This window comes from Acipenser ruthenus, chromosome 26, assembly GCF_902713425.1.
Source record: "Acipenser ruthenus chromosome 26, fAciRut3.2 maternal haplotype, whole genome shotgun sequence".
NCBI classification, from domain to species: domain Eukaryota; kingdom Metazoa; phylum Chordata; class Actinopteri; order Acipenseriformes; family Acipenseridae; genus Acipenser; species Acipenser ruthenus.
In genome coordinates, this window is record NC_081214.1 from 11,533,759 (window position 1) to 11,554,446 (window position 20,688).

The 20,688-nt window shown below is 41.8% G+C and overlaps 1 protein-coding gene across 1 annotated transcript in view; it reads right to left on the bottom strand.

Moving 5' to 3' along the window:
• Positions 1 to 3,686: 3,686 nt before the first annotated feature.
• Positions 3,687 to 20,688, bottom strand: part of LOC117430774 (WD repeat-containing protein 44) — a 59,781-nt gene continuing 42,779 nt past the window's right edge. The window contains exons 10-20 of the mRNA XM_059000761.1: positions 19,502 to 19,653; positions 15,836 to 15,974; positions 15,340 to 15,404; positions 14,929 to 15,045; positions 14,503 to 14,625; positions 13,767 to 13,958; positions 6,792 to 6,893; positions 6,289 to 6,404; positions 6,080 to 6,207; positions 5,395 to 5,529; positions 3,687 to 4,896 (exon numbers count right to left, since the gene is read on the bottom strand). Of these exons, the coding sequence (XP_058856744.1) occupies positions 4,805 to 4,896; positions 5,395 to 5,529; positions 6,080 to 6,207; positions 6,289 to 6,404; positions 6,792 to 6,893; positions 13,767 to 13,958; positions 14,503 to 14,625; positions 14,929 to 15,045; positions 15,340 to 15,404; positions 15,836 to 15,974; positions 19,502 to 19,653 (1,361 nt within the window). The 3' untranslated portion in view covers positions 3,687 to 4,804. The remainder of the gene's footprint in view (positions 4,897 to 5,394; positions 5,530 to 6,079; positions 6,208 to 6,288; positions 6,405 to 6,791; positions 6,894 to 13,766; positions 13,959 to 14,502; positions 14,626 to 14,928; positions 15,046 to 15,339; positions 15,405 to 15,835; positions 15,975 to 19,501; positions 19,654 to 20,688) is intronic.

Here is a 20,688-nt window from a genome sequence, read left to right on the forward strand (position 1 = left end):
GAAGGTGAGTTAGTCTGGATAAGATCTCACCCCTTATCTGATGCCTCCGGAAAGTTTTCCGCAAAACTTGCCCCTAAATGGTTTGGGCCAGCTCTTGTAACCAAGAGACTTGGACCCAACAACTACAAAGTCAAGTGGGGGGAGCCAGATTATGTCAAAGAGGATACTGTCAATATTGTTAATTTAAAACGCTACTATGGCGTTCGTCCCTTGCACCTCCAGTGTGGGGGGGGGGGGAATATGTAGCAATTCCCATGCTACATAATGTGGGTGTAAGTCTCACCCACCTGTCCCTTTAATTAGGGTCAGTAGCCTGGCCAGGTCAAAACTTAATTTCCCATAGTTCCTTGCAACCTCCCTCTGTTCATCCTCTCTCCCCATTGGCTTATTCAGATTTCCACCCCTCCAATCTCAGAGCTCCTTAGTAGCCAGCACTTGTATTAAAGCTGGCTAATCAGGCCTGAGGGAGACTCCCTTTCTCAGAGGAATCCATTTAACTACAGCATTTTCTCTACTTAAATTTCAGTGAATCCATTAACATCCATAGATAATTCCAGTGCATCCGTTCATTTTCTTTTGTCACTGCGCTTTGTCTAAACTGCTCTTTTTGTTTTCACTGTTACTTGTTTAAGTTTAGCTGTTTTTCTAGGTCTGTTTAGTGTTTGTTGTTTTATGTGTGACAGCCTCCATTTTTTCCTGATCCTCCTGATTTTTTCCAAACAACTGTTCACCATTCAACTCAACACTACTGGACAGTCTCAACAATTTCAACGTACTCAATGTTTTCAATCTTCTACAATCACCATCATTTCGGGACACTTTGCTGGACTGCCTTATTTGTGGGTGAGATCATTTCTTTTTCGTTTGGATTTTTTCTACTTTAATTTGATACTTTTGTGTCCTGTATTTTTTGTTATTTTGTTACTTTGTATGGATTTCAATTACCCTGCTTTACTGGACTTGTTGGGCCTACCTGTCATTTTCCCACCATTGCCATAGAGTTTTTCGTCTGTATCTATTTATTTATCCTTGGTCTTTATCTGTGTGTGTTGTGTTTGTGAGTGTGGGTTTATTGGAGACCCTCCGGACACCATTCATTTCTACTTTGTGAATCTGTTTAGCCTTCTGTTTGTCCCTACATATTTATCTGTACCATCTTATTTCTTACCTGTTACCTGCAATTATTTGAATTACTTTCTTATCATTATTCATTTCATTCATTTGTTCATTTTTTCATTTGTTGACATTATTGTTCACAATAATAAACCGATTGTTCTTGAAATTGACACCTCTGACGTCCCTGCTTTTGCTGTCTGTCACTCTTGCTGACTTATTTAGCTATAGGAATAGGGCCAGTAGTCTCTCCTTAGGGAGGACAGTGCAACTGCTTCTCAGTTGTGCAGAGTGATCGTTACAACCTGACAATACTTTCAGCCCCGGCACCTGGCTTTCATTCAGTCAGTGGCTCACACTCATATCAGACTGACCGGCAATATCGAATGAAACTGATTGTATTCTTATTTTTTAAGTAAATGTGAAAATTGTGGCACAATATACAGTTTAAGAATAACTAGATTTTTTAAAATTTTATTTTAAACTCGGAAAATTACCTTTCACTCCCGAATCCTTGTGCACTTTCGCGCCTCAATAAAAACACCACCAGACTGCTTGGTCCATGACGTCAGCCGCGCACTGAGTCCGTGTTACAGTGATGCATTATGGAATTTGTAGTTGTATTGTCTGCTGATTGCAACCCAAAACCCCACCAAACACCCACAAATCCCAGGGTGCCATTCTTTTTAAAGCTACCGGTATCTCTTTCTCTCTTTAATAACTCGCTCCACTCAAAGGGTCGAAATCGGGAGTATCGTTTTCAAACGTTCACCGCGCCCCCGGTTGAGAACCTAGGGCCTAAGCCAATCAAATTAGCGGGGTTTTTTTTTTTTTTGGAGACTGGAGGAGCAACGAGGGGATCTTGAGAGAGTTAACCCTTTGTGGAGCCGAGCGGATAAAACGACTTGACAAAAGACGTTTCAGATTTTAAATTATTGGTAGGGACAATTCAACGGTCCCTTGACATTGGTAGGGACATGTCCCTACCGTCCCTAGCTAAATCTACGCCAGTGAACTACTATTATTATTATTTGTTTATTTAGCAGACGACTTTATCCAAGGCGACTTAGAGACTAGGGTGTGTGAACTATGCATCAACTGCTCACTTACATCTCACCCGAAAGACGGAGCACAAGGAGGTAAAGTGACTTGCTCAGGGTCACACAATGAGTCAGTGGCTGAGATGGGATTTGAACCGGAGACCTCCTGGTACAAGCCCTTTTCTTTAACCACTGGATCACACAGCCTCCCTATGTATTTGAAATCGTCCTTGTCTGCCCCTTGCACACTGGCAGCTCCCAACAGATCCTCTCATTCTTACCTTTGATGACGCTGAAGTGACACCCTGCAGTGATTTCCGAAGGCAGTTCTGCAGGTATTCTAATCAACGAGCCAACTGATCTGAAGTGCATGTAGACAGGGCTGTGGTAATGAAGCCTCTGGTCTCTTCTCATCTCAGCACTTCCTCAAACACTATAGCTGGATCATGTACGGTACATGGGTCACTTTCATTGTCATTGTCAAAGTTACTGTCATTTAGGGTGCTGGTCAATCTACCATCCACTGCTGCACATTTTGGAAGGGGATGCTTCCTCACAATCGTAATACCATTCTTTGAAGGGAGAGGAGCACCACTGAGTCTGATACTTAAAAGGGCAAAAAAGCAAATTATTTTAATGTGGTCTTTTTTTTTAGTTGATTGCCAAGACTATAACTGGTCTTGATCTCTTCTTTCTATTCCGATGGCTATTAGCAATCTGTTGGCATTCTTAAGAGTTGTCCAGTGGTCAATAAATATTGTTTCCACTGTATTCTCAAAAGAACACGTTATGGCGTTGGCATACTCCTTATTAGCTACAGGCCATGTGAACTTTTGCAAAAAATATTGTACTGGAACAGCCACCATGTAAAGTCATGTGTTTATATTTCACAAAACAACCTTTCACCACTTTATTAATGCAGCAGATGAGATGCAACAGTGGAAAAATAAAAGGCAACCAGATGAGGCACAGCCAAACTAGTCTATGATGGATTTGTACATTCATATTTGGATTAATTGGTGGGAAAAAGCAGACTGGGAAAAAAAAAATCTAACTTTCTCTAAGGAAAACTGAAACACAATACGAAGGTAGAAAAACCTCATGTTTTAAGGGAACAAGCATTGCCTCTTCACGTCAGCAGCGATTCACAGCAGCTCCCAGCTCGAGGCTCCACTGGGAGTGAAACAGGCAGACTGAAGCTTTTAAACACACTGAATGGAATACACTCTGCTCAATGCAGTAGAGTACCTCAGCGTCTTGAATGGAATCCTAATACGTGTGTTGTCCTGTGCTGAATACAATAACAGAATATTTGTGTCATGTTCATGCCATGTACTGTTACACAATGGGACATTCTCAGCATTGTTTCCATTGATTGAGGAATATTGTTCTAGATCTAGATCGATGGTATCACTGGTAGTCTTTGAGGATTGTAATGCCTTTCTGATTTTAAACGTTTTCCAGCTACTGAAACACAGTAGAATTAACACAGATATACACAGCAATGAGCCTAAGAATCACACATGTGCCATATTTACTTTGGTGATCAATTTTTACTTTGTTTAACATTTTGGTAATTCAAACATTTTCAGCCATCGATAACACTTCCCAGGTAAGTGAACCTTAAAATGTTATGTCATTAGTTTAACAGTCAGATATTTACAAAGGCTGTCAATAGAAGCTCTACCCAAAATAAAATGACCAAACCAGTTTTGTAATAATAATAATAATACAATACTGTAATAATAATAATAATAATAATAATAATACAAAAAACCTGAACAGTTTATTTTACAATTCTTTTCAATTTAACACCATATTTCTAATACGATCCCACCATTAAGATTTGTTTCCAATCTTTTGCCAGTCAAAGTTATAACCCACAGTAATCACTTCTGCAAAAAAAATAAAATACAAATCACAAAGGTAAAAGGAAATTGTATTTAAAGCTGAGCCAGTATTATTTCAATACAAGATCACAAAGGTAAAAGGAAATTGTATTTAAAGCTGAGCCAGTATTATTTCAATACAAGATCACAAAGGTAAAAGGAAATTGTATTTAAAGCTGAGCCAGTATTATTTCAATACAAGATCACAAAGGTAAAAGGAAATTGTATTTAAAGCTGAGCCTCTGCTTCTGCTGCTTTTGAGCCTCCAAAAACTTTAAGCAGTTTTGCAATGTGATTATTGTTTGTATTTTTTTTATTTGTTAATAAATATTTATTTGTGTATTTAACACAGTGAATTTGTTTTACAATTTCCACACATGGTTACTGTTCAGGAGGTGCACACTCACTAGAAAAGCAGAGGGACATGTGAGTACTTGATCACCTTTTCATGCAAGAATCCTGATCTCCATTATTAAACACGTATATATTTATCTATATACCTACAGATGCCAAGCACTGCTTTCTTGTTGACCCCTACACAGTTACAAACCCTTTTTCTATAAACTTTAAATATCCTTTCTCTGCATTCTGCATAAAGAGCTCTGTACAAATATAATCTCCCTTAACCACCAGTCTTAATTAGTAAACTTAACACCTGTTTTAATACATCATGTGGATCCACCAATGGTAAATGTACATTAGGCTTCAACAAAAGAAACAATGTGGAAAAGATGAGGCTCATGTACTCTATTCTATTCCGCTTCACTCTTTCTTTTTTCTGTTGATGAACACTTTTATAGCACCCGTGAAATCCGCAGACAAAAGTACTTCAGTGTGATCAGACTTCAAGGCTCCTAAAAGAAAAAAACAAACCATTAAATTAAATCCATGTACAACATGTTAACCACTACACCAGATACAAGTTGAGCTAATCTTCAGTTACTGCAGATGTTACAAACCCTTTTTCATAGGAGAGCAGGATGAAGGGTGCTTTATACTGTCCTTGCTATTGAAGAGCTGTCATTCAGTTTGGTTTCTCATTCATACAGAGTGGATGTCATCCCTGCCCTGCTCTCTTGCAGTCACAGCAGCTCACCTGAAGGGTGCTTTATACACCAGGTCTTTCTGTCCTTGCTATTGAAGAGCTGTCATTTAGTTTGGTTTCTCATTCATACAGAGTGGATGTCATCCCTGCCCTGCTCTCTTGCAGTCACAGCAGCTCACCTGAAGGGTGCTTTATACACCAGGTCTTACTGTCCTTGCTATTGAAGAGCTGTCATTTAGTTTGGTTTCTCATGTATACAGAGTGGATGTCATCCCTGCCCTGCTCTCTTGCAGTCACAGCAGCTCACCTGAAGGAAGGCTCTCTTCGCTGGGGACCTCGGGGCTCTTGCCCTCCTCCTCGGGTTTGTCTACAGCAGGCTCTGCAGACACAATCAGACTCGGGTTCGGTGCAAAGATAGCGGACGTGACCACTGCGTTGTGGGCTGCAGATTGAAGAACAGGCTTAGTTTAGAGAAGCATTGCTGTTAGCATGCTGGTGCCCTCTTTGCAGTCTGGCTCAGGATCCAGGGAGGCAGTGCTCTGTGTACACATCCCCCGAGTTCAGTTTTATTTGAAACATATTTTTTTAACAATGCTATTGACTGCACTCGATATATCACCATTGACTGCACTCGATATATATCACTATTGACTGCACTCGATATATATCACTATTGACTGCACTCGATATATATCACCATTGACTGCACTCGATATATATCACCATTGACTGCACTCGATATATATCACCATTGACTGCACTCGATATATATCACCATTGACTGCACTCGATATATATCACCATTGACTGCACTCGATATATATCACCATTGACTGCACTCGAAATATCACTATTGACTGCACTCAATATATCACTATTGGCTGCACTCGATATAATTCTTACTGACTGCACTCTATATATGCACAATTTGAAACAAAAAAAAAAATTTACAAAAAAAAAACAAAAAAACAAAACAAAAACACAACAGTTACCTTTAATTCCCTCCCAGAAGTCATTGCGATCTCTCCTGACTGAAGTGAACTTGCTCAGATCATGGTACGTGCTCCAGATGTATACATATCTATCTTCAGACCCACTAATTATGAAGGAGTAATCGTGACTGAAAGGAAGATGAATTTGAGTTGCTTTACAAATCCTCTTTTCATTACATCAGAAAAGTTTTGTATGGATTCAGCCTTACCTGAAACTGGCTTTAATTTGACTGCTGCTGTTGACATAACCCTTGTATTTCATAGACAGGGACAAGTCTCTCAGATCGTACAGTCGGATTCTTGAGTCATTTGAGGTGACTAAAATCTAAGAGGCAAACCAGAAAACAGAGACAGCTGTCTTTAGTGGATTACTGGTATCTTTGCTTATTTTCAAGCGGATTAATGCTATACACTGTTCCTACAGTAACACATACAGTGCAGTAGTCTTCATCCAGGAACTGCTGCAAGACTTCACTGCTGCAGTGTAGAATGTTCCATAACTGCATACATGTTCCATAACTTACCGTGCTTATATCTAGGAACAATGTTGCATCATCACTCTTTCACACGGTTTTAACTGCCATATGGAGACAGAGAAAGTTCTGTTTGTCTCCTTTACCTTACATTAGAAAACTATTTTAGAACTGTCACAGTGTTGTAGACTTCCCTACTAGCTGCTCAGTGGTTAGGACTGGCTGGGAAGCCCTCATACCTTGTTCTCTCCAGGCAGTGGTTCAATGCCAGTGATTTTTCTCCCCACTCGGTTTCTGCCCCTGGTGGATCGTACGTGTATCTGCGTGTGGTATTTTAAATGCTGCAAAACAGAAGAATATACATGAATATCACTAATTTCATTACATACAGTGTACTTAAATTTGTGGGGTTTTTGGGAGGGTTTTCTTTTTCTTTGTTTTTTCTTATTTGTCAAAATTGGTTATTAAAAATAAACACCACTCAAAACACATGAACTTTCAGTTTGTATACTACATTGAATGTACATTTCACTAATACATACACAAATGTTAACTTAATGCGCTGAAGTGAGGATGCCCACATTTAAGATTCAGGAAATGTACAACTCTGCCTTTTGAATCCGAGAATTGTGAGAAGTAACAGATTTCGTTTTACGCCCCATACCGCCCGTGTATCTATCACACTATAATGCTGGGGTTGGGATGTGGTGAAGAAGTAACTCTCATATCAGTAATTCAGCTGGATGCAGACAGATTCCAATCTTACAGTGTTATTACTGCAGCTCACACATTGTGCACATTGTTTCCAACTTCTCAACTCACTGCCTGGTTTATCAATAAAGCTTATTGAATATAAGACCTCTCAATAACAAACAATGAGAAGGCAAACACTAATAATACACTGATACAGTACTGCAAAGACTGATACACTCCTCCTGCAAACACCGAAACACTCCCCCTGCAAACACTGATACACTCCCCCTGCATACTGCAAACACTGATACACTCCCCCTGCATACTGCAAACACTGATACACTCCTCCTGCAAACTGCAAACACTGATACACTCCTCCTGCATACTGCAAACACTGATACACTCCTCCTGCAAACACTGATACACTCCCCCTGCAAACACTGATACACTCCCCCTGCAAACACTGATACACTCCCCCTGCATACTGCAAACACTGATACACTCCTCCTGCATACTGAAAACACTGATACACGCCTCCTGCATACTGCAAACACTGATACACTCCTCCTGCATACTGCAAACACTGATACACTCCTCCTGCAAACTGCAAACACTGATACACTCCTCCTGCATACTGCAAACACTGATAAACTCCTCCTGCAAACACTGATACACTCCCCCTGCAAACACTGATACACTCCCCCTGCAAACACTGATACACTCCCCCTGCAAACACTGATACACTCCCCCTGCAAACACGGATACACTCCTCCTGCATACTGCAAACACTGATACACTCCTCCTGCATACTGCAAACACTGATACACTCCTCCTGCATACTGCAAACACTGATACACTCCTCCTGCAAACACTGATACACTCCTCCTGCAAACACTGATACACTCCTCCTGCAAACACTGATACACTCCTCCTGCATACTGCAAACACTGATACACTCCTCCTGCAAACACGGATACCCTCCCCCTGCAAACACTGATACACTCCTCCTGCATACTGCAAACACTGATACACTCCTCCTGCATACTGCAAACTCTGATACACTCCTCCTGCAAACACTGATACACTCCCCCTGCAAACACTGATACCCTCCCCCTGCAAACACTGATACCCTCCCCCTGCAAACACTGATACCCTCCCCCTGCAAACACTGATACCCTCCCCCTGCAAACACTGATACCCTCCCCCTGCAAACACTGATACCCTCCCCCTGCAAACACTGATACACTCCTCCTGCATACTGCAAACACTGATACACTCCTCCTGCATACTGCAAACACTGATACACTCCCCCTGCAAACACTGATACACTCCTCCTGCATACTGCAAACACTGATACACTCCTCCTGCATACTGCAAACACTGATACACTCCTCCTGCATACTGCAAACACTGATACACTCCTCCTGCATACTGCAAACACTGATACACTCCCCCTGCATACTGCAAACACTGATACACTCCTCCTGCAAACACTGATACACTCCTCCTGCATACTGCAAACACTGATACACTCCTCCTGCAAACACTGATACACTCCTCCTGCAAACACTGATACACTCCTCCTGCAAACACTGATACCCTCCCCCTGCAAACACGGATACCCTCCCCCTGCAAACACGGATACACTCCTCCTGCATACTGCAAACACTGATACACTCCTCCTGCATACTGCAAACTCTGATACACTCCTCCTGCAAACACTGATACACTCCTCCTGCAAACACTGATACACTCCCCCTGCAAACACTGATACCCTCCCCCTGCAAACACTGATACCCTCCCCCTGCAAACACTGATACCCTCCCCCTGCAAACACTGATACCCTCCCCCTGCAAACACTGATACACTCCCCCTGCAAACACTGATACCCTCCCCCTGCAAACACTGATACACTCCTCCTGCATACTGCAAACACTGATACACTCCTCCTGCATACTGCAAACACTGATACACTCCCCCTGCAAACACTGATACACTCCTCCTGCATACTGCAAACACTGATACACTCCTCCTGCATACTGCAAACTCTGATACACTCCTCCTGCAAACACTGATACACTCCCCCTGCAAACACTGATACACTCCCCCTGCAAACACTGATACACTCCCCCTGCAAACACTGATACACTCCCCCTGCAAACACTGATACACTCCTCCTGCATACTGCAAACACTGATACACTCCTCCTGCATACTGCAAACACTGATACACTCCTCCTGCATACTGCAAACACTGATACACTCCTCCTGCAAACACTGATACACTCCCTCTGCAAACACTGATACCCTCCCCTGCAAACACTGATACACTCCTCCTGCATACTGCAAACACTGATACACTCCTCCTGCATACTGCAAACTCTGATACACTCCTCCTGCAAACACTGATACCCTCCCCCTGCAAACACCGATACACTCCTCCTGCATACTGCAAACACTGATACACTCCTCCTGCATACTGCAAACTCTGATACACTCCTCCTGCAAACACTGATACACTCCTCCTGCAAACACTGATACACTCCCCCTGCAAACACTGATACACTCCCCCTGCAAACACTGATACACTCCCCCTGCAAACACTGATACCCTCCCCCTGCAAACACTGATACCCTCCCCCTGCAAACACTGATACCCTCCCCCTGCAAACACTGATACCCTCCCCCTGCAAACACTGATACCCTCCTCCTGCATACTGCAAACACTGATACACTCCTCCTGCATACTGCAAACACTGATACACTCCCCCTGCAAACACTGATACACTCCTCCTGCATACTGCAAACACTGATACACTCCTCCTGCATACTGCAAACTCTGATACACTCCTCCTGCATACTGCAAACTCTGATACACTCCTCCTGCAAACTCTGATACACTCCTCCTGCAAACACTGATACACTCCCCCTGCAAACACTGATACACTCCCCCTGCATACTGCAAACACTGATACACTCCTCCTGCATACTGCAAACACTGATACACTCCTCCTGCATACTGCAAACTCTGATACACTCCTCCTGCAAACACTGATACACTCCCTCTGCAAACACTGATACCCTCCCCTGCAAACACTGATACACTCCCCCTGCAAACACTGATACACTCCTCCTTCATACTGCAAACACTGATACACTCCTCCTGCATACTGCAAACACTGATACACTCCTCCTGCATACTGCAAACACTGATACACTCCTCCTGCAAACACTGATACACTCCTCCTGCAAGCACTGATACACTCCTCCTGCAAGCACTGATACACTCCTCCTGCAAGCACTGATACACTCCTCCTGCAAGCACTGATACACTCCTCCTGCAAGCACTGATACACTCCTCCTGCAAGCACTGATACACTCCTCCTGCAAGCACTGATACACTCCTCCTGCAAGCACTGATACACTCCTCCTGCAAGCACTGATACACTCCTCCTGCAAACACCGATACGCTCCTCCTGCAAACACTGATACACTTCTCTTCTACTCCTCCCACAGACAGAGTTGTTGAAGCAGATTATTGGATCATTCAATAATAGACTGGATGTTGTCATGAACAATACTGTATAACCCTCTCTGTGACCACAATAAGAGCTTTAGCTAGCCGCCTGGAGGAAGGGCGGTCCATTTAGCCATGGATTCCCAGAGGTTTCATTTCCCCTACTAACTTGGTTAGGGTTTTTTTAGTTTTCCTCTCCTGAGTGCTAACGGATCACGCTTGCTTCACAGAGAGCGAGCATAGGTGGGTCGAATGGCCTTTTCTCGTTGCAGAATTTCTTCTATTCTTATGTTCTTTTCTCCTTGTAGAATTTCTTATGTTCTTATGTTTTGCGTCTAGTTAAATAACACCTTCAGTGTTAAACTACACCACTAATGGAGAACTGTCAAATAAGTTGATGGCTCGTCAATCTGAAATGGTTGTTTTGTGAAAAGCAATTTGTAACAATTACACTTCCTTGGGATTCAAAACTTTGTAGGCCCCCTCATAAAACAGCTTCACAATTATCAGGGTGGGCCAGCTCCTGTTCGCACACCTTCTCAGAGGTGGTGATGGACAGCATGTCCTCCTGTGGCCAATCTGCGCTTGCAGACCCATGTGGCCCCAAACGTTGCTGCAGTAATTCAGTGAGAACGGTCCCTTGGTGGAAAACAGCTGCCTAGAGCTTTCCATCTGCTCTGACCTCTTCTGCGGGGGAGGGGAAAGAGGTAACCAGAGTGGGACCGGTTTGGTTCCGGACAGGTGACCTGAACACCGGTCAGTAGTGGGTCGGTACCTGGAAGGTACTAGGTCAGTTAGGTACCGGTTTGGTGTATTTAACCCTTTGCGGTCCATTGTCGGACTGGGTCCGACATTGCAATTATTCCTCACAGGTCCTTTGTCGGACTGGGTCCGACATCATTATAGCAACGCAATAAACGGGTGTCTAGTCGTTTTTTCTCCGGAAAAAGCCGAGAAAACCATTCAATTGCCGAGTGGGAGCGACAGGAGCTGAATAGTCATACATGGTATCAGGTATCAGATAACGGGGGCGGTCTGAAGTAAACAAGTTGGCTGACTGAATCAGTGCACAGAAAACACGGACATTTGCAGAGCTTTTTTGAGATGTTATAGTAATAAAATAATGACTTGGATCGCATTATTGAGGAGTTTGGTGATAAAACGAGTGATCCGGAGATGATCGATCGGTATGTACGACTATTATTGTTATTATTATTTATTTCTTACATAGGTGAACGCTATAGCAAACGAAAGGGTGGGGTGGGGCTGGAGATGCCTAGTGAGTGCTTTGTTGATATGCAGGGCCATTTAAACCCGTTTGACTGTGAAAAAAAATACTTTTAAACAGCATGTCTAAAATTAACTGCGCGTGTGAAAATTAATTAGACCTGGCGTGCCTGACGCGCAATTAATAAATGGACCGCAAAGGGTTAACACCGGGTCGGTACTGGTTCAGAACCTGGTCAAAACCGGGTCAGTTCAGTTACTTTAGCACCGGGTCGGTACGTTTCGATGACTTTACCACCGGGTTGGTTGGGACGGCACCGGGTTGGGACGGCACCGGGTCGGTACCGGTGCAGTAACCTTGGTGCCGGTTCGGTGCCGGTACAGTAGAGTCGAGAGCGGAGCGGGTCGGTGTCCTCAGTACGGGTCCACTGGTTTGCAGGAACCGCAGATGGCAACGTACAGGGATGCCCACCTGTAAAATCCTAATTTATTCCATAACCTACCCAGGAAAAATACGTAAATTCTCCGCAATTTAAGTAGACCCCTAATAATCATGGATGATACACTTGCTATTACTATACTTTCATCCATTTAGAGGAAGGGTATATCAGGTATTTTAATTGATGAATTACAAAAGAAACAACGTAGTTAGGCTAAATTGGTTTATTGAAACAGAAAGTATGGTACATAAAGAAAATATTATGAATTTTAGTACAGCGTGTGGATCTAGTCAGCACATACAAGGACGGGCCATTGGGAGACAATACATAAACCACACATTATGACACAGAAGCAAAAAAAAAAAAAAGTGGGCAACACACATAAAGCAATAATGTAGGGCACAGAATAGCCAGGACCAGAAGTAGTGGATGAATGAATGTTAACAAATATTAATATAGCAGGTCTCCTGTGTCGTGAAGCGTGGTTTACGTATTCTCTCGGCGAGTGACCGACCACTTGCTGTTCTGACTTGCGCTGGTTGTTTATTAACATACACTTGCCTATTGTTTTTCTTTTACTTATTATATTCATTTCATATGTTGATGCATGATGCGTCATGACAAGTAATAAACATATATATTTATTTATTTATTGATTCATATTGTGTCTGGTGGCTAGAGGGGTGTTCTCTTAGCCGGAGACAACTGTAGTTGTATATCAGGAAATTTAACTGCGGCAAAATTAGGTTTCATCAAACAAAACCGATTTCATAACACTAGCCACCATTGTATTTAATATTCCCCTCCTATGGTAGTAATGTTGATTAAAATGAAAAAATGTTGTTGAAGCCGACACCCTAGGATCCTTCAAGAAGCTGCTTGATGAGATTCTGGGATCAATAAGCTACTAACACCCAAACGAGCAAGATGGGACTAATGGCCTCCTCTTGTTTGTAAACTTTCTTATGTTCTTCTTATGTTCTTAGTATAATGTATATAAAACACTGTTTCAATATATATCAATAATTGTATTCTTATACATGTTGAGTGATATATTATGTTATTATTTATATAAAATATACAAACAAAATCAGACCAATGTATAGAAGAAACTGCCATCCTGTGGCCATTAGGGGACAGTCCATGTAATATAATGAGGCGATCAAAGGAATTTCACCAGTAAAGAAAAAAAAAACCTCCTTGCCATCAATATACTGTAAGGGCTATTCACCGTTTTCAGTATTTCACAATTTTTTGATGTGCAAGTCAGAGGCAGCGCTGTAATAATAGTTTTTTTTTTTATTAAAAGTGAAAAGAAATCTAATCTAATTTCAGTTACCTCTGTGTCATATAAGATGCATCTCCCATCGTAAGTGCCAATAACAGCATACTTCCCATTCTGACAGAAGTTAGCAGCTGTTATCAACCTGGTCTGCCCGTCCACCTCGTTCCAGAGCGCCACTTTCTTGTCAGGAATGTTCCACAGACGCAGTTTGCCATCCAGGGACCCGCTTAAGAAATACCTGTCATCCTAAAGAGGAAACAAAGTCCATAAAGCGTGTGACAGAAGCAAGGTCATTCTTTACACAGAAACACATGGTAAAGAAATGATCTTCTCATTCCAGCGGGTTTTACTTTAAACACAGTATCTATGCTTATTTCATCTTATTGATCTGGAATTAATCTTTCTAGCATGTTAATAAATGTTTATGTATTGTGTTTGTATTTTCTAGAGCAAGCTGTAAATAGTTAAAATACACAGACATAAAGAGGACATGAAGGCAGTCTGTATGAGATCCTGAATGCACTGACTAATCATCTCTACTCTCATGAACGCTCCATCTCCAGTGTTACACACGCATGCCTCGAACTACAGTATATTATACAGTTCACAAGATGGGAACAATATTCCAGCATCATGCTCTTTATTATACTGCCAGTCTGTGGCACTGCTGTGCCATAACAAAGAGCTTCACAGACATGAAGGCAATGGGTTCCACCAGTCTGCAAGGAATCACTCCAATGGTGCACTCTGAATGAGCTCAGTGCTACAGTATAAAATGTGAAGCACTTACCCTAGGATGGAAAGCAATTGCAGTGACAAAGTCAATATGCTGAAAGCAGCATAAACACTCCCTCCTTGATATGTGCCACAATCTCACTGTCTTGTCCATGGACGAGGAAAGCAAAAAGTAGTTCTGCAGAACAAAAAAGGATGTTTTTGTTTCACTTACAAGTATTTACAAGATTTCAACTGACTAGTTCATATGATTGATAACCAATAAGTACAGCAAAGGATATTCCATTCCCATCTGTTGCTGTGTAAATTTGGGACTTCTGGTTTTCAGTTTGTACTTGTGACATTTTTTTTTTTTTTTACATTTTCTTTTTGTAGATGTCTAAAAATCAAGAGTTTATCTGAGCTTTATATTTTATTATGCCTTATGAAATGTGAATGAATTGGATATTTCTAGCATGCTGGAGTTTTTCTGAACTCCTACCTTAGACCAAGAGAGGTCAAGCAGATCTGCAGTGTGGCCTTTGTACTTGCAAAACGGCTGCTGTCGGAAAGGAACGCTTTTATCATCAAGGTCTGGATCTTCAGGAGCATTATTCACCTTGGAACAGAATTAGGCACGTTAAGATTCTGACTTCTTCAGGACTGTGATGTATTTTCATTATTTGTAATATTAACGACATGGACAAGTGTCGTGTTTGTACAATACAAGAACAAAATGAGTGCTGTTTCCGATTTAGCACTTGGTGTCCTCAGGCTGTTTTAAACACATCTATACAATTGTACACAGACATCACAGACAGGAATTTCAACCTTACAATACTGTGCATTGTGGCTGATAATAAAGACAACACTGTATACCTTTGTATTTACTTAAGAACAGCAAATAACTTACTCCAGTGTCTGTCTCGGACTTTGAAGAATTCAGACTTTCTTGAGAAGGTGAAGGAGACACACGACCTAAAGAAAGCCAAGTCAAGAAACATTTATCATCGATTTATAGTAACAAACACATGAAAGAGCTTCACCTTGTGTGTATATTAGAGGAAACAGCATGAATGTTCCTGGAGTGCTGTAATCCTTCCACGAATGAGGATGGCTGAATAACCCACGCCATCCTCATGCTTCGGAGTAAAATAACCACAGCACTTCAAACACCCACAATGCTGTTTATACAACAAGTACAATTTATGCAAAAGAAAGTATTTTTAAAGCTAAATAAAAAAAAAAAAAATACAGAATTCAAGAGAATTATTTCCTTCATTCAAGCTCTGCATCTGGGTATAAGAAGTACAGCATCCTACTTAGGATATTTCCATCATTGCTTGTCATGGCTCTAATTTGTTTAAAAATGTGCTACTATATATATGTTTAATAATTCACTTAATCACCTTCGGTGTTGTATTTCATTCTCATGTTGTTGAAATAGTCAAAGGCATTTTTTAGAACCCATATTCTGACTACTTTGTCTTGCCCAGCAGTCGCCAGTAATCTTCCACAGTGAGAGAATTTCATGGTCCACACAGCGCCCTAGAGGAATATAATGAACCACACAGTTAGAAAACTGGACAGCATTCACATTTATCATCTTCAGTTAATGTGCAAGCTATTCTTTACTTTCTTTTTTTACACAGAGAATTGTGAGGGTCTGGAACCAACTCCCCAGTAATGTTGTTGAAGCTGACACCCTGGGATCCTTCAAGAAGCTGCTTGATGAGATTCTGGGATCAATAAGCTATTAACAACCAAACGAGCAACATGGGCCGAATGGCCTCCTCTCGTTTGTAAACTTTTTTATGTTCTGACAGCTTGGTTGGCCAGTACCTTTACACTATGCACAATCCACACAGGCTACATCTCCGCCACAAAGAGTCTTACCACAGTATAGGAGGGCTTATATTTACAGTGGAAGTAGCTGAAGTATGTACTATATGCTAATTGACTACAGTGAGTCAGATTAGTTTACTGCCCACCAGTAAACCACATTGGAGCACACTCCATGAACAGGATCCAAAAAATCTGTTTTACATTTTTCCCTATCAAGTGATCGACAATTATTCAAAACCATCATATACTCTTTCCTACTACATTTATACCACCAGCCTCCAACAAGCATCGGGACAGATGATCATACAGCAAGTCCTTCAGGGAGGCACAACAAATTACTCCTGCCAAATAACTACAGCAAGAGTGTGTGGAGGATTTTAGGAGCAGAGAATAGCAAGCATGAAATCAAGGACATTACATTAAGCTCTTAAGAAGGGCCTGCTTTACTGAAATTACGCTTGGAAAAAAAAAAAAACATGGGAGATACTCATTGCAACTGAACATCATTAAAAGCAGAAAATAAGTCCCTGATTTTACAAATGTACTTGATCACGTTGTACGTTTACATTGTACACATTATCTGACAATCAAAGACACACACACACACAAACACATTATATATACAGTGCCGTGAAAAAGTATTTGCCCCCTGTCTGAATTTCTGCATTTTTGCACATTTTTCACATTGTATTTGGTCAGATTTTTTTGTGGGTTGTAGTAGTACATAGAGGGAGTCTGAGAGAAAAAATGACACCAGTTTGGTGCTTCTTTCATTTGTTTGGTGTGCAAGGTAATCAAACATGCAATCTTCAGGTGTGAAAGTTATCCCCCCCCCAGTTAACTCAACCCAATTAAAAGGATAATTAGGGTCAGCTGTTTGAGTACTTTGGTTAACAACCAGGCCTGATTTGGGCCAGCCCTGTCCAATATAAATCTGACTAACTTTGGCCCTTACCATCAGAGTGAAGTTGTCAGCACACAGGTTCTAGAGGCACATCATGCCACGAACAAAAGAAATTCCTGAAGACCTCTGGAAAAAAGTTGATGATGCCTATCAGTCTGGAAAGGGTTACAAAGCCATTTCTAAGGCTCTGGGGCTCCACCGAACCAGTGTTCCGAACAAGTTTGGGACAGTAGTGAATCTTCCCAGTGGCCGTCCTGCCAAAATCTCTCCAAGAGCAAGGCGTAAAATCGTCCAGGAAGTCACAAAGAACCCTAGAACAACATCCAGGGATCTGCAGGCTTCTCTTGCCTCGGCTAAGGTCAGTGTTCATGACTCCACCATCAGAAAGACACTGGGCAAAAATAGGATTCATGGCAGAATAGCAAGTCGGAAACCATTGCTCACTAAGAAGAACATGAATGCTCGTCTCAAGTTTGCCAAAAAGCACCTGGATGATCCTCAAGAGTTCTGGAACAATGTTCTATGGACAGATGAGTCAAAAGTGGAACTTTTTGGCTGACATGGGACCCGTTATGTCTGGCGAAAACCAAACACTGCATTCCACAGTAAGAACCTCATACCAACGGTCAAACATGGTGGTGGTAGTGTCATGGTTTGGGGATGCTTTGCTGCATCAGGACCTGGACACCTTGCCATCATTTAAGGAACCATGAATTCTGCTCTGTATCAGAGAATTCTACAGGAGAATGTCAGGCCATCCCTCTGTGAGCTGAAGCTGAAGCGCAGCTGGGTCATGCAGCAAGACAATGATCCGAAACACACAACCAAGTCTACATCAGAATGGTTGAAGAACAAGAAATTTAAAGTTTGGGAATGGCCTAGTCAAAGTCCAGACCTAAACCCCATTGAGATGTTGTGGCAAGACCTGAAACGAGCAGTTCATGCTCGAAAACCCACAAATGTCACTGAGTTGAAGCAGTTCTGCATGGAGGAGTGGGCCAAGATTCCTCCACGGCGCTGTGAAAGACTAATCAATAACTACAGGAAGTGTTTGGTTGCAGTTATTGCTGCTAAAGGTGGCATAACCAGTTATTGAGTCTAAGGGGGCGATTACTTTTTCACACAGGGGCATTGGGTGTTGCATAACTTTCTTTAATAAATAAATGAAAAATGTATCAAATGTTTGTGTTATTTGTTCACTCAGGGTCCCTTTTATCTAATATTAGGTTTCGTTTGAAGATCTGATAACATTATATATATATATAGCACTATATATATATATATATATATATATATATATATATATATATATATATATATATATATATATATAAATAACACACACACACACACAGATACATATTACACACACTGCTGTGCAAAAGTCTTAGACATTGGCATTTCTCTACTCTGATGCATTATGAGCATCAACAATTTATGCAAAGCCTCCACTAGTATTTTCTACTATTATAACAACCTTGTCTTGCATAAAGAAGGAAAAACATTGAGTGAAATAGCTTGCATCACTTGATTTTCAAGGTGTGGTATCCGAAGCATGATCAACAAGTACAGAGAAACATCATCTGTAATTGACAAACCCAGGACTGGAAGACCCAAAAAGCTGTCTATCAAGGATGAGCAATACTTGAAGATAATATCCTTAAGGAATAGAAAGAAGACAAGCGTTGAATTGACAACAGAACTGGCAGAAGGCAGAGGTGTCGTTGTCCATCCATCAACAGTCCAAAGCACATTTGACCATTGTTCCATAGTCCAATTTATGTGTTCTTGTGCATATTTTAGCCTTTTAGTCTTGTTCCCCTTTCTTAACAGAGGTATTCTTACTGCAACACATCCTTTAAAGTCCTGATTTCAAGAGTGACCTTCGTACTGTTGATGTGATGGCAACGACACCTGTGCCTTCTGCCAATTCTGTTGTCAATTCAATGCTAGTCTTCCTTCTATTCCTTAAGGATATTATCTTCAAGTACTGCTCGTCCTTGTTAGACATCTTTTTGGGTCTTCCAGTCCTGGGTTTGTCAATTACAGATGATGTTTCTCTGTACTTGTTGATTATGCTTCAAATACCACACCTTGAAAATCAAGTGATGCGAGCTATTTCACTCAAGGCTTTGCCTTTTTTAATTTTTTAATTTTTTTTAATTTAGCGGTCGCCAATTTTTTACTACTGTTTTTCTCCCCAATTTTGTAATGCCCAATTATTATTATTTGTATCCCGGTTCACCGCTTGCAACCCCCATGTTTTTTTAATGCAGCCCTGCTGTTCCAAATCACATTACAAGGGTCTTTGGGTCCCGCCACTCACCATGTGCTCTCCACTTAAATCCTGAACAACTTTTATTTGGTCAAAGTCAAAAGGCCCTTTAAAGCCATGAGCTGCCTTAAACTTGACAGGCCTTGTGTACGGCATTCCCTCGTCATCACTGGAGGAGGGGTCGTCCTGATCAGTGTGGAACACTGTGGAGAAACACAACACAGCACTGATTCAGCTGAGTGCAGGGCACAGTGGGATCACTCATTGCAATGCTCAGCACACACAATTTCATTTCAAGTGAACTGTGAAACACTCTGGAACCAGCAGTGCTTGAAGCCCCACAGCATAAGAAAGACTGGAGAGTAAACAAGCAATTCAGTGACGTGTGTATTCCGCCATGAGTGTAAAAATAAAGTGAGACCTATCAGTATTATGAATGTATCACCACGACCTTCCATATGCACGATATGCACATCTGCCAAAGTAAGCTTGACACACAGACAGCTAATGCATGACCTGACCAAGTTTCATCCCAATTGACTTATCTAGATAAATATCAGTGTGACATACAGACACTAGGGCAGACATACTCCATATTCCACACGATTCGTATTCAATATCCTGAGCCCCTTTCACATTGGCAAGCTCAACCTGAGTCAGAACCTACCCAGGTCAGGACCCAATGTCATGCAGGTCGGGTACGTGATTTCACACTGCTTTTGATAAAGCAGGGGTGACCTGGGTGACAGACGCAAGTACACAATGCGTTATCAATGCCCCGGAAGCAGCCTGCTACTGACGTTTCCATCCAAGATTCTCTGGATTGAACCATCGGCCCAAATGTAGATTAGAGCAAATGTTTCTACATCCCTGCAGCAATCTGGCTCATGGTGTGTCTCAAATCAACACAAATACAGCTAAACAGAATAAACAGAAATGTTCCTTGCGGAAGTGAAACCTTCACGCAGGCATGGCTGTTTGTTATTGCGTCGGCTCACGAACGGCCGTCAAGCATTTTGTCTTGCTCAACATGGGTCAAAGCGTGTCGACCCACATCCTGAGGTGGGTCGCTGCGACCCGGGTTTACCCGGGTACGACCCAGGTACGTGGTTTCACACTACGCAGGATTGTGAACCGGGTAGCCAGGACCCAGGTCTGGACCCGGGTAGGAGTGCCAGTGTGAAAGGAGCTCTGGTTTAAAGAGAGTCCTTAGGGAGTTTAATTGCAATTGGAAAAGC